Source organism: Calliphora vicina, chromosome 1 (genome assembly GCF_958450345.1).
Source record: "Calliphora vicina chromosome 1, idCalVici1.1, whole genome shotgun sequence".
Lineage (NCBI taxonomy): Eukaryota > Metazoa > Arthropoda > Insecta > Diptera > Calliphoridae > Calliphora > Calliphora vicina.
Window position 1 is genome coordinate 18720521 of NC_088780.1, and position 21457 is coordinate 18741977.

At 30.0% G+C, this 21457-nt stretch overlaps 1 protein-coding gene across 1 annotated transcript; it reads left to right on the plus strand.

The window, feature by feature from the left end:
- Positions 1-8979: 8979 nt before the first annotated feature.
- Positions 8980-20752, plus strand: LOC135948760 (pancreas transcription factor 1 subunit alpha). The gene is made up of 3 exons (XM_065498198.1): positions 8980-9170; positions 9262-9566; positions 20345-20752. The coding sequence occupies exons 1-3, from the start codon at positions 8980-8982 to the stop codon at positions 20683-20685; spliced, it is 837 nt and encodes a 278-aa protein (XP_065354270.1). The 3' UTR covers positions 20686-20752.
- The last annotated feature ends 705 nt before the right edge of the window (positions 20753-21457 follow it).

Here is a 21457-nt window from a genome sequence, read left to right on the forward strand (position 1 = left end):
AACAGACTTGACACAAGAGTTAAATATAACGATCTTGGTGTTCTTGGATATGGTAGAAGATTTCCATACTGACCGAAGGGTACCGAATGCTTGGTTGGCTCGTGCGATTAATGACAGGTAACAAAATGACGAGACTTCTTCTAGTTCAGTGTTGCCTATACGGAACTTGTTGGTGAAGAGGTAGAAACATGCCTCCATCTTTGTCTTAAAAAGTCAAAGCCAAGGTAGGACGGCAATTGTAAAACATCAAATAGAAGCGAAGCGAGGCCAATTAAGCAAGTGCCCAGAAGTATTCCTCTAGCCAACGACGTGAAGAAGAGAGATGAAGAAGCTGGCTGGAGCGGAATGGACTTATCGCTCCATCTTCAAGTCCTTGGGGCTCTCCCGTGGTTTAAGTTAAGCAGAAAGAAGGCATCACATGATTCTGCTTCAATTAAAGAAAACTACACGATGTCACCAAGAAGGATAGCTACTAGCTACCAAGAATTGACGAAAAGAATACGAGCTACTGACGGAATATGTAGGGAAATGGCTAGAAGGATTAACGCTTCCCGATAAAAATAATTCCAAACAGCTTCTGAATTTGCCTTAATATGGCAATTATAAAACATCAAATAGAAGAGAAGCGAGGCCAATTAAGTAGGCGAACAGAAGTATTCCTTCTCGTATTAAAGCTTCTCGATAAAAATAATTCCAAACAGCTTCTGAAGAAACATGCCACCGTATATGCCTTAATTTGGTAATTGTAAAACATCAAATAGAAGAGAAGCGAGGCCAATTAAGTAGGCGAACAGAAGTATTCCTCTAGCAAAACGAAGCGAAGTGAAGCAGCTTCAAATCCTTGGAATTCACCCGTGGTTTAAGTTAAGAAGAGGGATGGCAACACACGATTCTGCTTTCTGCTTCAATTATAGACAGCCGCCTTAAAAGGTCAAGGCCAAGGTAGAAAGGTAATTGTAAAACATAAAATAAGTTGAACGACGTCACCAAAAAGGACTCGCTACCAATAATTGACACCCTAGGCATGCTAGATGAAACAAAATGGTTCTCCACATTGGACTTGCAAAGTGGTTACAGATTTCGGACAAAGACAAAGAGTAAACAGCCTTTAGAACGAGTGATGGGTTATGACAGTTTAAAGTGATGCCATTTGGACTCTGCAATGCACCAGCCACATTTGAGCGTTTAATTAAAGGAGTGTTTTGAAAGGACTTTACTGGAAGACATGTTTGGTGACATTATTTTCGTGGGAAACGTATGAAAAACCTTGAAGATGTCCTTAAACGAATATCAAAGGCTGGACTCAAACTTATTGTAATGAAATGTGCATTGTTCCAGAAAGAAGTTAAGTATTTTGGACATCGCGTAACAGCAGAGGGAATATCAACAGATGAAGATACAATTCGAGCTGCAAAGGACTGCAATTCGTCCCAAAAGATATTCGATATTCGTCCCAAAAGCCGAATATCATGTCTTCAAACGCAGGACTCAAACTTAGTGTAAAGAAATGTGTATCGTTCCATAAAGAAGTTAAGTATTTGGGGTATCGTGTAACAACAGACGGAATATCCCCAGATGAAGATAAAATACAAGCTGTAAAGGACTAGTCTTGTCCGAAAAGTCTTCATTACCGACGATTTGTACCGAATTTTAACAGTGTAGCCGAAAGATTACATTAGCTAACCAAGAAATGTCGACTATTTCAGTGGAGTGAAATACAAGAATTGACATTCCAGCTGCTAAAGGAAGTGCGAGCGAATACGGAATAGACGTTGTGCTTTCACAGGTGATCAACGCTGATCTTAGGCTATTACAGCCGAATACTTCCAAAGCCTTAGCGAAACTACTGTGTAACGCGACGTGAGCAACGTGAACTGAGAACCGATCATTTTGACCTCATATAGTTGCTGCAATTTGAACAAGCTGAAGGACAACTGGCTCGTTGGATTGAACAGCTTTAGATTCATTACCACAACTATCTGTATGGTCAACAATTCCAACTGAGAACCGATGATTCTGTCCTCAAGTGGCTGCAGCAATTTAAACAACCTGAAGGGCAACTGTCTCGTTGGATAGAGCGGCTTCAGAGCACCGGAAAGATTTGAACCGGGGTAGAAATTTTGAATCTGCAAAGTCTACGGAATAAGAAAAACCAGAAAAACTCCGCTTCATCCTCAATCTGATGATCGAAAGATTTAATCGTACTCTGGAGAAATTTTTAAGAAAAATAGTGAGTTCACATAAAAAGGACTGACGTACAGATCAGCTGTTCATGACTCTTGAACACCAGCAAAAATTGTCGTTGGAACCGAGCTGAAATGGCCTGGCGATTTATAATTTGATATTAAACCCTCAGCAATAAATGAAGAAAATGAAAATTCTAACCAGGACGAAGAGCACCTAAACGAATTCCATGAATTCATATGCAGACGAATAAAAATGACGAGGGACATAATGAAAGCTAGATATGATCGAGCAGCGAATTCTGAAGGACTTAACGAAGGCCAGCTTGTACTATTGTATAACCCACATCATAAGAAAGGAATGTCTTCCAAACTACAAACCCATTGGTATGAACCAAACATGATGATTAAGAAATTAAACGACTTGGTCTACAGAAATATAAGAGCACGAGATCTAAAATGAAGGTCGTACGTCTAGAACGATTAGCTGGCTATGGGAAAGGTGAATCTCTGACTATTCGGTACGAACAGACTTAAGTGGGGGGAAATTACATTATCAATTTGAATTTCGTAACTGTAACGGATGCTTTCAACATTCATTAAAAAACACGAAGTTTAACATAAACTAACTTTTTATAACTTAATCTTTTTCAAACTATTTATTTATTAATGTACTTTATTAATAACTGGTACCTGTTCCCCCACCAGTCAAGGAATGTTATCAGTTATGTGTTGGTTTCTTAAGGAATGTTGTGGCAATTTCTTTCTTTGAATCATCTATATAAACCTTCGTACTTCATAACAACATTACATTGTATAATCTCCTAATTGAATATCGTAGATAACAAAACAAGTTGTAAAAGTCAAAATAAAACAATCCCCTTATGATTTATTAACAGTATCCTCTTGTTTTCAAAAACTTGTTGTGATTTTAAGTGGCCACACGTGGCTTACAACTTAGAGCACGCGCCGTCAGCTAGTATTTACTACAAATTACAATAGTTTAACAAATGTTGATCTTGATTTGATACGACAACAAATAATAATATGTTTTCCATATAACATTTCGATTGGGAGTCAATAATGGCTTTTATTTGTTTGTAATATTCCAATTAGTTCAATCGATAATGTTTTAAAAGCTATTTTCGAAATTTCAACTTTTTGGACTATGTTCGAAAATTCGAACTTAATTTCGAAAATTTTAAATTTATGCCAAAATGTTGGTTTTGTTTTAATTATTATAAAAATTTAATAAAATTTGAATTTTTTTTGTATATCCTTTGATTTAAAAAATTCGAAGTTAAGAAATTTTGTGAAAAATTTAAAATTGTATTATTTTTATTAATGTTAAAAGCTATTTCCGAAATTTCTCAATTAGTTCATTCCAACGATAATGTTTTAAAAGCTATTTCCAAAATTTATACTTTTTGGACTCTGTTCGAAAATTCGAACTTAATTTCGAAAATTTTAAATTTATGCCAAAATGTGGTTTTGCTTTAATTATTATAAAAATTATATAAAATTTTAATTTTTTGGTATATCCTTTGATTTAAAACATTCGAACTTAAGAAATTTTGAGTTAAATTTAAAATTTTATTATTTTTATTAATGTTTTAAAAGCTATTCCCGAAATTTGTACTTTTTTGCCTATGTTCGAAAATTCGAACTTAATTTCGAAAATTTTAAATTTATGGCAAAATGTTGGTTTTACTTTAATTATTATAAAAATTTAATTAAATTAAAATTTTTGTGTATATCCTTTGATTTAAAAAATTCGAACTTAAGAAATTTTGAGTAAAATTTAAAATTTTATTATTTTTATTAATGTTTTAAAAGCTATTACCGAAATTTCTACTTTTTGGACAATGTTCGAAAATTCGAACTTAATTTCGAAAATTTTAAATTTATGCCAAAATGTTGGTTTTGCTTTAATAATTATAAAAACTCAATAAAATTATATTTTTTTTGAATAACCTTTCAATTAAAAAATTCGAACTTAAGAAATTTTGTGTAAAATTTAAAATTTTATTATTTTTATTAATGTTTTAAAAGCTATTTACGAAATTTCAACTTTTTGGACAATGTTCGAAAATTCGAACTTAATTTCGAAAATTTTAATTTATGCCAAAATGTTGGTTTTGCTTTAATAATTATAAAAACTCAATAAAATTATATTTTTTTTGAATAACCTTTCAATTAAAAAATTCGAACTTAAGAAATTTTGAGAAAAATTTAAAATTTTATTATTTTTATTAATGTTTTAAAAGCTATTTCCGAAATTTGTACTTTTTTGCCTATGTTCGAAAATTCGAACTTAATTTCGAAAATTTTAAATTTATGGCAAAATATTGGTTTTACTTTAATTATTATAAAAATTTAATAAAATTTTAAATTTTTCGTATATCCTTTGATTTAAGAAATTCGAACTTAAGAAATTTTGAGTTAAATTTTAAATTTTATTGTTTTTTTAAATGCTTTAAAAGCTATTTCCAAAATTTCTACTTTTTGGACTATGTTCGAAAATTCGAACTTAATTTCGTAAATTATGCCAAAATGTTGGTTTTGCTTTAATTATTATAAAAATTATATAAAATTTAAATTTTTTGGTATATTCTTTGATTTCAAAAATTCGAACTTAAGACATTTTGTGAAAAATTTTAAATTTTATTATTTTTATCAATGTTTTAAAATCTATTTACGAAATTTCTACTTTTTGGACTATGTTCGAAAATTCGAACTTAATTTCGAAAATTCAAAATGTAAGCCAAAATGTTTGTTTTGATTTAAAAAATTCGAACTTAAGAAATTTTAAGAAAAATTTTAAATTTTATTATTTATAATAATGTTTTAAAAGCTATTACCGAAATTTCTACTTTTTGGACTATGTTCGAAAATTCGAACTTAATTTCGAAAATTTAAAATTTATGCGAAAATGTTTGTTTTGCTTTAATAATTATAAAAATTTAATAAAATTTTAATTTTTTTGTATATCCTTTGATTTAAAAAATTCGAACTTAAGAAATTTTGAGTTAAATTTAAAATTTTATTATTTTTTTAAATGTTTTAAAAGCTATTACCGAAATTTCTACTTTTTGGACAATGTTCGAAAATTCGAACTTAATTTCGAAAATTCAAAATTTATACCAAAATGTTTGTTTTACTTTAATTATTATAAAAATTTAATAAAATTTTAATTTTTTTGAATAACCTTTGATTTAAAAAATTCGAAGTTAAGAAATTTTGAGATAAATTTAAAATTTTATTATTTTTATTAATATTTTAAAAGCTATTTACGAAATTTCTACTTTTTGGACTATGTTCGAAAATTCGAACTTAATTTCGAAAATTTAAAATTTATGCCAAAATGTTGGTTTTGCTTTAATAATTATAAAAACTCAATAAAATTATATTTTTTTTGAATAACCTTTCAATTAAAAAATTCGAACTTAAGAAATTTTGTGTAAAATTTAAAATTTTATTATTTTTATTAATGTTTTAAAAGCTATTTCCGAAATTTCTACTTTTTGGACTATGTTCGAAAATTCGAACTTAATTTCGAAAATTTTAAATTTATGCCAAAATGTTGGTTTTGCTTTAATTATTACAAAAATTTAATAAAATTTAAATTTTTTTGTATATCCTTTGATTTAAAAAATTCGAACTTTAGAAATTTTGACTTAAATTTAAAATTTTATTATTTTTTTAAATGTTTTAAAAGCTATTTTCGAAATTTCTACTTTTCGGACTCTGTTCGAAAATTCGAACTTAATTTCGAAAATTTTAAATTTATGCCAAAATGTTGGTTTTGCTTTAATTATTATAAAAATGTAATAAAATTTTAATTTTTTTGTATGTCCTTTGATTTAAAAAATTCGAAGTTAAGAAATTTTTGGGAAAAATTTAAAATTTTCGAAAATTTAAAATGTTCGAAAATTCGAACTTAATTTCGAAAATAATTTTAAATTTTATTATTTATAATAATGTTTTAAAAGCTATTACCGAAATTTCTACTTTTTGGACTATGTTCGAAAATTCGAACTTAATTTCGAAAATTTAAAATTTATGCGAAAATGTTTGTTTTGCTTTAATAATTATAAAAATTTAATAAAATTTTAATTTTTTTGTATATCCTTTGATTTAAAAAATTCGAACTTAAGAAATTTTGAGTTAAATTTAAAATTTTATTATTTTTTTAAATGTTTTAAAAGCTATTACCGAAATTTCTACTTTTTGGACAATGTTCGAAAATTCGAACTTAATTTCGAAAATTCAAAATTTATACCAAAATGTTTGTTTTACTTTAATTATTATAAAAATTTAATAAAATTTTAATTTTTTTGAATAACCTTTGATTTAAAAAATTCGAAGTTAAGAAATTTTGAGATAAATTTAAAATTTTATTATTTTTATTAATATTTTAAAAGCTATTTACGAAATTTCTACTTTTTGGACTATGTTCGAAAATTCGAACTTAATTTCGAAAATTTAAAATTTATGCCAAAATGTTGGTTTTGCTTTAAAAAATTATAAAAACTCAATAAAATTATATTTTTTTTGAATAACCTTTCAATTAAAAAATTCGAACTTAAGAAATTTTGTGTAAAATTTAAAATTTTATTATTTTTATTAATGTTTTAAAAGCTATTTCCGAAATTTCTACTTTTTGGACTATGTTCGAAAATTCGAACTTAATTTCGAAAATTTTAAATTTATGCCAAAATGTTGGTTTTGCTTTAATTATTACAAAAATTTAATAAAATTTAAATTTTTTTGTATATCCTTTGATTTAAAAAATTCGAACTTTAGAAATTTTGACTTAAATTTAAAATTTTATTATTTTTTTAAATGTTTTAAAAGCTATTTTCGAAATTTCTACTTTTCGGACTCTGTTCGAAAATTCGAACTTAATTTCGAAAATTTTAAATTTATGCCAAAATGTTGGTTTTGCTTTAATTATTATAAAAATGTAATAAAATTTTAATTTTTTTGTATGTCCTTTGATTTAAAAAATTCGAAGTTAAGAAATTTTTGGGAAAAATTTAAAATTTTCGAAAATTTAAAATGTTCGAAAATTCGAACTTAATTTCGAAAATTTAAAATGTATGTCAAAATGTTGGTTTTGCTTTAATTATTATAAAAATTTAATAAAATTTTAATTTTTTGGTATATCCTTTGATTTAAAAAATTCGAACTTAAGAAATATTGTGATAAATTTAAATTTTTATTATTTTTATTAATGTTTTAAAAGCTATTTTCGAAATTTATACTTTTTGGACTATGTTCGAAAATTCGAACTTAATTTCGAAAATTTTAAATTTATGCCAAAATGTTGGTTTTGCTTTAATAATTATAAAAATTTTAAATTTGTTTGTATATCCTTTGATTTATAAAATTCGAACTTTAGAAATTTTGAGTTAAATTTAAAATTTTATTCTTTTTATTAATATTTTAAAAGCTATTTTCGAAATTTCTACTTGTTGGCCTATGTTCGAAAATTCGAACTTAATTTCGAAAATTTACAATTTATGCCAAAATGTTGGTTTTGCTTTAATAATTATAAAAATTATATAAAATTTTAATTTTTTGGTATATCCTTTGATTTAAAAAATTCGAACTTAAGAAATTTTGAGTTAAATTTAAAATTTTATTATTTTTATTAATGTTTTCACAGCTATTTCCAAAATTTCTACTTTTTGGACTATGTTCGAAAATTCGAAATTAATTTCGAAAACTGAAAATTTCATATTCGAAAATTTATTAATTAATTTATTGGCACAAAGTAGATATTTAGTCTGTTTACTGTATTGTTTCCTTTCACACTGTTGTTGCGTGCCAAAAACCCATAAATTTCACATGTTCTGCTTAAATTGTGTTGGCAATTAAAATGTTTTCTTAAATTTTACAATTAAAATTAATTCGTTTTTTTATTTTTTGATAAAAACTTATAAATTATTTTTCCATTTCATTATATTTATTCTTGTAAGCATTTAATGCTTTAACAAAAAAATTACTAGCCTGTGATTGGCTATATGAAATTGAATTAGGCAACGCCCCTTGTCTTTCAAGTCTGCCGACAGCCATGAAAAAGATATAAATGTTTGTTGTTTGGGTAGTTGTTGTTATCAGGAAAACCACCCTTTATTATAAGGGCCCACCACTGATTTCATATTTATTTTTTTGTTTGTGATAGCGCCAGGATATGTTTTCAATTCTATACAATATTTAAACGTTAACGAAAAACGGAAGTGAAAAGACCTTAAAAACGGAAGGAATAAATAATTTGAACAAATTTTTGTAGTGTAACGATTAACGGGTCAATTAACAAGTGTTAGTTTTACACACAAACTCACTCACTTGCTCTCAAAAGAACAACAACAACAAATAATAATAAAAAGAGCATAAAATAAAACATAAACAAACAAAGGCATGCATGTGTCAATTAATTGCAGGCACGTTTCAGGAATTAAGTGGAAATTTTTAAAGAAATAAAGATTTCAAATAAATAAATTTGTAAATACAAGTAAAAAGAGGTGTTTTTTTATAAAACCTTACAGTGTTTTAATAAAATCTACATACATAAATATTGTGTAATCTAATCTCTTCCAAAACATAAAAGTGTAAACATATTTACAATATAATAATGGCAAACAAGTGAAAAATAATAGTGAACAGTGGATAGATAACAAACAAAAGTTGTTAAAGTCAAAGCCCCCTTACTATTGTACTCAGACACTTGTCTAAGTGGCCACACGTGTCCTGCAACAAACCTCAAATTAATTTAAAAAAAATTTTCATCATGTTCTCCATGGATAATTTCGATTTGGAATCAACAATGGCCCGCCATTTCTTCGAAGGCTCTCAGGCCACCAATGGCTCTTCTTCCTCCAGCTCGGAGTTTTTCTTTGGCGATGACAATAGCTCTGATACGGATGATGATGATGCCTACAGCAGTGGCTTTAACAGTGACCAAGAGAACAATGAAAAGACGTAGGTTTTCTTTTACAAAATAATCTTTATACCATGACCCCATTTAATCTAGTAGTATTTTCAAATGTTTTCTGTCTCCCTCTAAAAGCAGACGTTCACATAAACGCCGCCTGAAATGTGCCTCACAGGTGGCACAACAGCGCCAGGCCGCCAATTTACGAGAACGTCGCCGCATGCAGAGTATTAATGAGGCATTTGAGGGTCTGCGCTCGCATATACCGACGCTGCCCTATGAGAAGCGTTTGAGTAAAGTGGATACTTTGAAGCTGGCCATTAGCTATATAACGTTTCTAAGTGAAATGGTGAAGAAGGATAAGAATGGCAATGAGCCGGGCTTAAGTTTGAAGCGAAATTATCAGAAAGAGCCGCCAAAGAAGATTATTTTGAAGGATAGAAGTGAGTATAAAGAGACTTTCTTTAAAATTAACACTATTTTTTAAACTGTCAACTTATGAGAATGAAAGAATTAAGTGTTGGAAATTGAACCAAGGAGATAGCACGTATAGATCATCCTCGTAATAGCACAATGGGATTCATTCTCCCATCTTGTCTGAACAAGTTCATAATAGACATTATTTATTCGTTGTTTACACGTTTACAACGGAATGTCACATAGGAAGTCCATTTCATCTTCAGATATCAAGGCGCCTCTTTTCGCCAAGTTATCAGCAATACAATTGCCTTCATTATCCCTGTGTCCACGTACCCAAATGAGTAAAACTATTGAATGTCTCTCATTTAAGGACGCCCGGCATTCCTGAACTGTAATTGATGTTGTATAAACACCTATCTGGGATTTAATTGTAATATCTGAGCCAGTTGGCCGCTCTCTTTATTGTAAAATTTTATTTGGAATTGACCATCTGAATTAGACGAAATTTAATTAGTTTTATTTTCATAACAAGACAATGTTTTCTAATTGTTGTCCTCCAGTTTAAAACATCTTAACTTGAGTTATTCTAATTCAAATTTAATGAAAAACTACCCTTTATGTTTTGGAATAACTTGAAGCATTGACAGAGAGACTAAAAAAAAGTTATAACCTCGTCGTTCAAATTGCAAAAAATTGTAAAATTTTTCAATTTATTTAATCTGAAATTTCTTATTTAGGGCTTCTCATTTATTCTGGAAGGTCATAGGTTTTTTATGAATTGCATTGACATCTTTCATAATTAAAGACATTTTGATGTCTTCTTTAAATTAAGTCGTTTCTTCCATGATGTCAATGTCATGTCAATCATTGACATATTCAATAAATATTACCATTAATAACACGTGGATCCCAGAAAACACTTATTACTCACAATATAACCCAAAACTGATTCATTGGATCAGATTTTTTTTACCCGCTAATAGAACTTCAATCTTGTCCGTCCTTGATGACTCGAACACGGAAAGTTTTCATCAAGGTCCTCCATTCGAATGAGTTGAAATCGAAATTATCGTTATCAATTTAGTGATTTTTAACTATCCAAACTGTAAACAGTCTGCTTAGAGTGTGGGGTATTTTCTCCTGAATAGACTTTCAATTTAAATATTTTCTGAACTTATAGAATGATTTAACCAACAATTAAAGCAAAGTAGCCGACACAATGAAAAAGTGGTTGAAATGGAATTGCGATTCCGTCGGTTCTAGGACTGTCAAAGTCAGCGGATTGTTTCACATATAAAATTGAGAGATTTCTAATGTTCAAGTCTTGATCTGTTAAATATCCGCTTACACATTCCCTTCGAATAATCAAACATAAACAAAAACCTAATTATTTAGCAAACTATTTAATTTACTGGTAAGATCCCAGTATGCAAAATGATTCGAAGTTATGTCGAAAATGAATCATTTTTTCGTAAAATTTTATCGATATCGACTTCGATATAATGTCGAGAATGTGCGTGTTTTCCTAAGTAGAGTGCAGAGCGATAAAGAGTCGAAAATTATTTATTATTCTGATTCTAATTTTTATCGATATACTATACCTTTTTCGGTATTAAAAATGTTCTAAATTGATTCGATTTCGATTAAATATATGAACAATTTCGTATACTTTATACCATTGGGCAATTTCTTCTTGAAATAATGCGTATTCAATACCTTTATTATTATCCAATAATGTTTCGTTAGATGTGTTTTCATTTTCAAATGCAATAAACTCTGCACATATTTCTGATGTTTGCTGATTATGAGATTCGAATTGTCAAAAACGACATCAATAATTGGCTGCGCTTTTCTTTTAAGACGTCTTTGATCCATTTTTCGTATTAAACTATATTTTTATGAATATGTTATTGTTAGGATAAGAAATAAAATTTTATTTTCTCACAAATTGACAAAAGAATAATATGAATGTATATGAATTTGTCAATTTGTGCAAAAATAAAATTTGACATTAAAAAAAAAATTCGAACATTATTCGCCATTTCTATAAAATATTAAAATACGATATTCTAAAAAATGTAGATTAGATAGAGCATCATAATAAATTCATATTTTCGATTTTAATTCGAAATAAGTTCGATAAAAAGAACTGACTCGAAATATTGCATACTGGGATAATCCTTGTGAATCTTTACAGGGTTAGTTTAAAGCCTTAATCGTGGATCTTTATAGAGTCAGTTTAAAGCCTTAATCTTGGATCTTTATTGAGTCAGTTTAATGCCTTAATCGTGGATCTTTGTAGAGTCAGTTTAAAGCCTTAATCGTGGATCTTTATAGAGTCAGTTTAAAGCCTTAATTGTGGATCTTTATAGAGTCAGTTTAAAGCCTTAATCGTGGATCTTTATAGAGTCAGTTAAAAGCCCTGATCGTGGATCTTTATAGAGTCAGTTAAAAGCCCTGATCGTGGATCTTTATATAGTCACTTTAAAGCCTTAATCGTGGATCTTTATAGTCAGTTTAAAGACTTAATTATGGATCTTTATAGAGTCAGTTTACAGTCAGTTTAAAGCCTTAATCTTGGATCTTTATCTCGTCAATTTAAATCCTTAATCCTGGATCTTCATCTCGTCAATTTAAAGCCTTAATCCTGGATCTGCATAGAGTAAATTCAAAGCCTTAATCGAAGTCAGTTTAAAGCCTTAATCGTGGATATACATAGAGTCAGTTTAAAGCCTTAATCCTGGTTCTTTATAGAGTCATTAAAAATCTTAATCGTGGATCTTTATAAAGTCAGTTTATAGCCTTAATCGTGGTTCTTTATACAGTTAGTTTAACGCCTTAATCGTGGATCTTTATAGAGTCAGTTTAAAGTCTTAATATTGGATATTTATATATTCAATTTTAAGCCTTAATCGTGGTTCTTTATAGAGTCAGTTTAAAGCCTCAATCGTGGTTCTTTATAGAGTCAATTTAAAGCCTTAATCCTGGATCTATATAGAGTAAATTTAAAGCCTTAATCGTGGATCTTTATAGAGTCAGTTTAAAGCCTTAAGCCTGGATGTTTATAGAGTCCAATTCAAAAGCCTTAATCCTGGATCTGTATAGAGTAAATTTAAAGTCTTAATCGAGGATCTTTATAGAGTCAGTTTAAATCATTAATCGTGGATCTTTATACAGTCAGTTTAAAGCCTTAATCGTGGATCTTTATAAAGTCAGTTTATAGCCTTAATCGTGGTTCTTTATAGAGTCAGTTTAAAGTCTTAATATTGGATATTTATATATTCAATTTTAAGCCTTAATAGAGTCAGTTTAAAGCCTTAATCGTGGTTCTTTATAGAGTCAGTTTAAAGCCTTAATCGTGGATATTTCTAGAGTCAGTTTAAAGCCTTAATCATGGATCTTTATAGAGTCAGATTAAAGCCTTAATCGTGGATCTTTATAGAGTCAGATTAAAGCCCTGATCGTGGATCTTTATAGAGTCAGTTTTAATTCTTAGTCTTGGATCTTTATAGAGTCAGTTTAAAGCCTTAATCGTGGTTCTTTATAGAGTCAGTTTAAAAACTTAATCGTTGATCTTTATAGAGTCAGTTTAAAGCCTTAATCGTGGATCTGTATATCGTCAATTTGAAGCCTTAATTGTGAATCTTTATAGTCAGTTTCAAGCCTTAATCGTGGAACTTTATAGAGTCACTTTATAGCCTTAATCTTGGATCTTTATATATTCAATTTTAAGCCTTAATCGTGGTTCTTTATAGAGTCAGTTTAAAGCCTTAAACGTGGTTTTTTATAGAATCAGTTTAAAGCCTTAATCGTGGATCTTTATAGAGTCAATTTAAAGACTTGATCGTGGATCTTTATAGAATCAGTTTAAAGCCTTAATCGTGGTTCTTTATAGAATCAGTTTAAAGCCTTAATCGTGGATCTTTGTAGAGTGAGTTTAAAGCCTTAATCGAGGATCTTTGTGGAGTGAGTTTAAAGCCTTAATCATGGTTCTTTATAGAATCAGTTTAAAGCCTTAATCGTTGATCTTTATAGAGTCAGTTTGATGCCTTAAACGTGGATCTTTATAGAGTCAGTTTAAATCCCTCATAGTGGTTCTTTATAGAGTCAGTTTAAAGCCTTATTCTTGGATCTTTATATATTCAATTTTAAGCCTTAATCGTGGTTCTTTATAGAGTCAGTTTAAAGCCTTAATCTTTATAGAGTCAGTTTAAAGCCTTAATCGTGGATATTTATAGAGTCAGTTTAAAGCCTTAATCTTGGATCTTTATTGAGGCAGTTTAATGCCTTAATCGTGGATCTTTATAGATTCACAATCTTTATACATGTAGTAAATTTAAATTTCCTAAAATTAATTCATTTAAATATGAAACTTTTCTCACACTTCAACTTTGTATGGTTAGCAAATCAAGCATGACAAAATTGTTACTAGTAATCATACTAATCATAACCTACAAACTGACCATGTCTCATAAAACAGGAACAGGGAAAAACTTGCGTGTTCAATAACGCCCACCAAAGCGGCAGCAGCAGCTGTTTTACAAAAACTCTTGAAACTATAAAATAATTAACACACAATAAGGCAATCAAAACTCATTTGCTATAGTATGTTTTTATAGGAAAGCGATAAACGATCTTTTAAATATTCAAATAAAGTTTATGAAAATATTTTCACTGAACGATTAGTTTGCTAAAAATAAAATAAATGAACACGTAATCATCATCAGATCTTCCATCAATGTCAAATGCTTTAATATTCATTCATTGATGCATTCATTGAGTTATTTATTCCCGTTTTTGTGATTACGATTAGTTAATAAAGACCATATGGATTTGGGATTTTTTTGGGCATAAAAAGATCCTTATCTTAAATGCTGATACTTTTGTTTTTGCATCTCCCATCTAAACCAGAATGGTGGTTGTTGTGGTTGCGGTAAAGTTATAGCGAGACATGATACCACAAAAACAACAACTATAATGTGTATTAGTAGTGGTGTTGTTGTTGTTTTATAAAACAATATTGAGTTCTAATGAAATCCAGAGTTTTCATGATATAGCACCACGTCTGTCTGGAACTAATTAAAATTTTCACACTTTTGTATCCCTGTCTAACAGTTTGTATCCTGTAGCTGCTATAAAAACCATTTAAAATAATTTGTTTTATAACACTGGGAGCCGAGAGGGAGAGATATGTGCTTTAATTTGTTGCAGTTGAAGATTTTCGTATTGAATAAATGGCTAATAAATTTGAAACAATTTCGTTACGGTTTTTTGGTTAATAATTTTTCTATACAAAATGTATGACATGACGTTTAAGGATTAAGAGGAAAGCTGTAAAATTTTGTATTATTTTATAACAGAAATGGAAAAAGGAAATACATAGTTTTGAATGAGAGAAAAAAGGGGTAAAGTTTTTTAGGGTAATTTTTTTTAGAGAAAATTTAAAAAAATTTGTGTTTTTTTTTTGGAGGTATCATTTAGAAAAGTCAAAACAGATATAAATTTGAGCTCAATTTAGGTATAATTTGTTTTAAAATATTCAAATTTAAGTGGTTAGTGAAATATAGGACCGGTTTTTTCGAATAAAAACCTTTAAAATTTAAATATTGTGATTTGAGAGATTGTTGTCGCTTTGATTTGCCGCTGAGAGAGAATATATAGCCACAATAAGGACGGTAGAAGAGCAATTAGATTGTTTTCTCAAGTACATTTAAAGTGAATGAAAAACCTAGATATTTTTATAGTGAGTTTAAAGCTTTTTTTTTATAGTCAGTTTAATGCCTTAATCGTGGATTTTTACAGAGTCAGTTTAAAGCCTTAATCGTGGTTCTTTATGGAGTTAGTTTAAAGCCTTAATCGTGGATCTTTATAGAATCAGTTTAATGCCTTAATCGTGGATCTTTGCAGAGTCAGTTTAATGCCTTAATCGTGGATCTTTGTAGAGTCAGTTTAATGCCTTAATCGTGGATCTTTATAGAGTAAGTTTAATGCCTTAATCGTGGATCTTTGTAGAGTCAGTTTCAGACCTTAATCGTTGATCTTTGCAGAGTCAGTTTAATGCCTTAATCGTGGATCTTTGTAGAATCAGTTTAATGCCTTAATCGTGGATCTTTGTAGAGTCAGTTTCAGACCTTAATCGTTGATCTTTGCAGAGTCAGTTTAATGCCTTAATCGTGGATCTTTGTAGAATCAGTTTAATGCCTTAATCGTGGATCTTTGTAGAGTCAGTTTAATACCTTGATCGTGGATCTTTGCAGAGTCAGTTTAATGCCTTAATCGTGGGTCTTTGTAGAGTCAGTTTAATGTCTTAATCGTGGATCTTTTTATAGTCAGTTTAAAGCCTTAATCGTGGATCTTCATAGAGTCAGTTTAAAGCCTTAATCGTGGTTCTTTATTGAGTCAGTTTAAAGCCTTAATCGTGGATCTTTATAGAGTCAATTTAAAGCCTTAATCGTGGATCTTTATAGAGTAAGTTTAAAGCCTTAATCGTGAATCTTTATAGAGTCAATTTAAAGCCTTAATCGTGGATCTCTGTATAGTTAGTTTAAAGCCTTAACCGTGAATCTTTATAGAGTCAATTTAAAGCCTTAATCGTGGATCGCTGTAGAGTTAGTTTAAAGCCTTAATCGTGAATCTTTATAGAGTCAGTTTAAAACCTTAATCGTGGATCTTTATAGAATCAGTTTAATGCCTTAATCGTGAATCTTTATAGAGTCAGTTTAAAGCCTTAATCGTGGATCTTTATAGAGTAAGTTTAAAGCCTTAATCGTGAATCTTTATAGAGTCAATTTAAAGCCTTAATCGTGGATCTCTGTAGAGTTAGTTTAAAGCCTTAACAGTGAATCTTTATAGAGTCAATTTAAAGCCTTAATCGTGGATCTCTGTAGAGTTAGTTTAAAGCCTTAATCGTGAATCTTTATAGAGTCAGTTTAAAACCTTAATCGTGGATCTTTATAGAATCAATTTAATGCCTTAATCGTGAATCTTTATAGAGTCAGTTTAAAGCCTTAATCGTGGATCTTTTTATAGTCAATTTAAAGCTTTAATCGTGGATCTTTTTCTAGTCAATTTAAAGCTTTAATAGGGGATCCTTTAATATAAATTTAAAGCTTTAATAGTGGATCTTTTTATAGTCAATTTAAAGCTTTAATAGGGGATCCTTTTATATAAATTTAAAGCTTTAATAGGGGATATTTTTATAGTCAATTTAAAGCTTTAATCGTGGATCTTTTTTTAGTCAATTTAAAGCTTTAATAGGGGATCCTTTTATATAAATTTAAAGCTTTAATCGTGGATCTTCTTATAGTCAATTTAAAGCTTTAATCGTAGAATTTGTTATCGACAATTTAAACCCTTAATCCGAGATCTTTTTATAGTCAATTTAAAGCAATATTCCTGGATGTTTTTGTAATCAATTTAAAGCTTTAATCCTAGATCTTTTTATAGTCAATTTAAAGCTTTAATAGAAGATCGTTTGATAGTCAATTAAAAGCTTTAATAGAGGATTGTTTTATAGTCAGTTGAAAGCTTTAATAAAGCAAAGTTTTATAGTCAATTTAAAACTTTAAATTAGGATTTTTATTTGCTTTCTGATGCATTAGTTAGCATTCTGGTCCAACTGAAGCAAAAGTTCTGTAAAATTTGTTTAATTATGCCACACCACTGGGCTGTCGAGCTGTCAATAACATTAAACAGTTTGCTCTCAATTTCTATTTAGTTGCAAACCCTTGAGATGTTCCAACTTAAAGAACTCTACCAGATTATTTCCAACCAATAGTTGCTCTGCAAAATCTAAGGCTGTTTATCTAAAGCAAAATGTATACCATCCCTCCTTTTCCCCCTCAATAGCAAAATATTTATGATTATTCATTGAGATAAAATGAATAGATAGAAAATTTACCTTGATATCATATATTATATTAAATATAAAACATACAATATAATAATACACCTTCGCATATACAAAATAATGATTTCACTGACATCCAAATAATTACAATTGTGGGAACTATCTAAAGCTTTGACAGCTGGAATTTGTAGCAAAACCCAACTACAAACAAAATAAGTATAAATGTAGCAAGTTTATATTGTAGTCTATAAGGCAGGGAAAACATTCTACAAAGAAATTATCTACTAGAGGGGTTTTGTGTGTGTTGAAAAACACGCAATGTATTGAATAATATAAAGCTCCCCCCCCCCCCAAAAAAAATACATTAAGGATTCTATCGTTCTGTGTAAAATTTAATCCTGCCAACTGCACGCCTGGCAATTGTTCACACCATTTGATAAAGAAAAGTAGACAAGATGAGGAATTGTTAATAATGATGGAAAAACATGGATGTTAAAGAAAAAACAAATGAGTACAAGTTCAGAGGATGATGGATGTTAAAGTAACATGATGATGATGTGGTAAAAGAGAGAAGTGATTCGAGAGCAAAATGGGAGGAGTGTTAAGTGTATCCCTGATATTTGGCCATCATAGATTAAATGTTGAAAGGAAAATGCAAATAAGTTTATTTATAGGGGAAACTGTAAAGGAAAATGAAGTACATAAAAATCTCCAACACTCTTCTAGTCATTGAAACTTCTTTATTGCAAATATCCTTAAAAATCTAAAGAATATTTAAAAAGAAGATGTATTAAATCCATAATTAAAAACTTTATCTACCGAACAAAATAGTTTAATGTACAAATTTATACACCAAACAGAATTTATACTCCAAACAGAATCTTGATGGAAAATACAGGCTAAAGACAAAGGTATCACAACTGAAAGTATACAATCAGATTTTTAGTTAACAGCTAAGTATAACCAGTTGTCACAAACTTGACTATTTCCTCAAAGAAAGAACTCCTACAATTGCCTGCGACTGATCTTAGCCTTCTGTTATATCAACGAAATTTAAGTTTCTGAATTCAGTTGCAAATCTTGAATGAAATGGATAGATTTGGAAATTTTCTTGAATAAATAACTCCTCCCCGAATGAGATTGTTAGTGTCTTTTCAGTTAACTTTCACAATATAAATTTATTTATAGTAATGGCCATTGTTAGCTATGACATTTTCCCATCTTTCTGCCAACATATGGATTCCGAGTCAAGGAATGAGGCCATCAATAAAATTTCGGTTGCAATACCTGTTAAAAACTATGTATGAGACCAGGAATGAATCAATCCAATTTCGGATACTCTGTTCTGAAGTGAAGCGTATCCCAGAGAGGGCGTGTTTCGGGTCGTTTTCGTGTTGGAATCTCCAAACTAGGGGCATATTTTCTTCAGCGTATGGATACATAATATCGTTTAATATGGTTCTGTATCCTATACCTGTCATGGTATCTTTTATAATATGAATTGGGCCCATATCTTGCCCTGAAAAACATCCCCATACCATAATATTGCCACCGCCAAACTTTACAGTCTTATTTGTGTACTTTAGATCTAATATTTTTCCCTTTGTTCGTCTTACAAATGTTCTGCCATCACTGCCTCTTAAATTGTATTTGGATTCGTCGGAAAAGAGGACAGTATTCCATTTCTGTGTCGACCAGTTTAAATGATCCCTGGCAAATTGTAGACGAGCAGAACGGTTCTTTTTAGAAATGAGTGGTTTTTTCACAGGACGATAGCAACCAAGACCAGCCTTATTTGCCCTGCGACTAACTGTTCGGGTACTTATTTCTAATTTTAGGCTATTAACAACCTCTCGAGGAGTTATTTTTGGGAATTTCTTGAACTCTCTCGCTATTAAATTATCTTGTCTAGGAGTAGTCTTACGAGGTCTTCCACCTAAATGTTGAGTTTTTCCAGAACCGGTCTCACGAAATTTCTTTAAAATTTTTTGAAACTGCTGATTTATTTATTGAATATTTGTCACAGATACTTTTTTGTTTTATTTTTTAAGTCTTCACAAATCTTAACTTTAGCCATTTTCATTGGAATGGAACGGAATACTGGTAATGCAAATAGTAGTCAGTTGTTGCCTTAACCTCTCGCACTAAGAAAACATCTTGAACATTTCCCATGACTACAAGTTTCAGCTAATTGCTGGGGAGGCTTTTATTTTGCTACAAAAAATTAGCAACACTTAATCAAGCACTTGAGCAAAAGACCACAAAATTTAACACACCCGCATTTTGAGAGCTGTTGATTTTAAGGACATCTCGAACAAATTTGAGCAATAAAAAAAAAGCAACAAACAAGTGTTTAAGGAAGGAATGTAAAGAAGGTTAATGGGAGAAACAAACACCACCCTGTTTTTTTTTTTTTTTTTTTTTTTTTTTTTCAAAGAAGAAAATGATAAGCCCAACATTCTGATTGGAAGTTGGAAGCCTGTGTATGTATGTTGTTTTAACAGACAATTAAATTCTCAGCATGCAGCTGCAATAACAATTGTTTTGTGTTTAAAAAGGATTTTTTATTTCGGCAACATAAAACCGCCCTTATTTAACGAAACGAAACAAAATCTTTGACACTTCAAACGTCATTTTTATTTTTACCACTAATGGCATTGTAATGTAGACACTAATGTTTTCTCAAGTGTTATTTAATCAAATAGCAAATATTTAAGCAAGCAAACGAGTATTGAACACAAAAAGGACAGGCTCATTTTTGAACAATTTTAAATAGGAAAAGTTTTTTTTCGTAAGCCTTAAAAACCCCTTTTTCATTGTTTGAAAGGATTTAATAAGGATAAACAGCTTAAAAAATATTTTTTAATTTTAAAATTAATTTTCTAATACTTAATTAAACAAGACTCTAACAAGGCTTTTTTGTAATTTTTTTCTTTTTATTTATTTTTACAGCTGGTGGCATTTCACATTCCTTGTCTTGGTATCGCCGAGGTGATCGTTATCCGGGTAGCAAACTATATGCACGTACCTGGACTCCTGAAGATCCTAGATCTCATCACAGTCATCATTCGCATCATCAGCAGCAGCAGCAGCAACATGCTCCTCTAAGCCAGCAGCAGGCCTCCACACAATTACCGCTTACACGCTGCTACAATTCTAATAATTCCAATCATTCCTCCGATTCCGCCATAGACAACTCTTCAGCTAATGATACGTCTGCCACAACGGCAGCATCTACCACCCAGACATGTCATGATCTCTTCAATGAAATGCATCAGCAAAATGCTTTATAAATTAGGGGGGCAAACATCCTGGATGTTTAAATTATGTGTGCAATTATTAGCAGGGCTATGAGAAAATCTGGAATAATATCATAAAAGGAAATTTTCCTTAAAAACTTAATCTCTTCCAACCTAAGTTTACGAAGAGATTAAGATTAAACTTCGTTCATTCTTTCTTTGACTAATTTCTAAATTATCTCTGAATTCAAGAGCTTCAATAACTGTTAACGTTAGTGTCTATTATGTGATCGTATCTCTTTCAAATCCTAGGTTAGGTTCCATGGGCAGCCGCTCCTCTTGGATCCATTCAAATCTGATCCCATTGTGATACCCAAGGGGTAGACAGCAGGGTATTTACAATACGTCCGATGACTCCATATTAAAACAACCAGATTCCCGGATGAAGCCATAGATTCGTCTGAGATTTATCCTTGATAGCTCGTCCAAGCAATGTTAGGAATGGAAGTCCGAGAATACGTTCTCTTAAGTTTGTCAGAGCCGGGCTTTGGCAGATAAGCTGATACACAGTCTCTTGCTCTTCTTCATTATGACAGCTTCTACAGTAATCATTGTACCGTAGGCCTTCAAATCCTATAAAATCTTGGATAATTTTTAAAGTCGATTAACTTTAATAGCATCAAGTATCCATTACACACTATATTGTGTTAGAGAACTCAACCCTATTGTCTCTTCCAAAGTCTAGTTTCGAAATTGATTTGATTGGGGAGCTAGGCAGTTGTAATGTCAGAGCCGGGCTTTGGCAGATAAGGTGATACACAGTCTC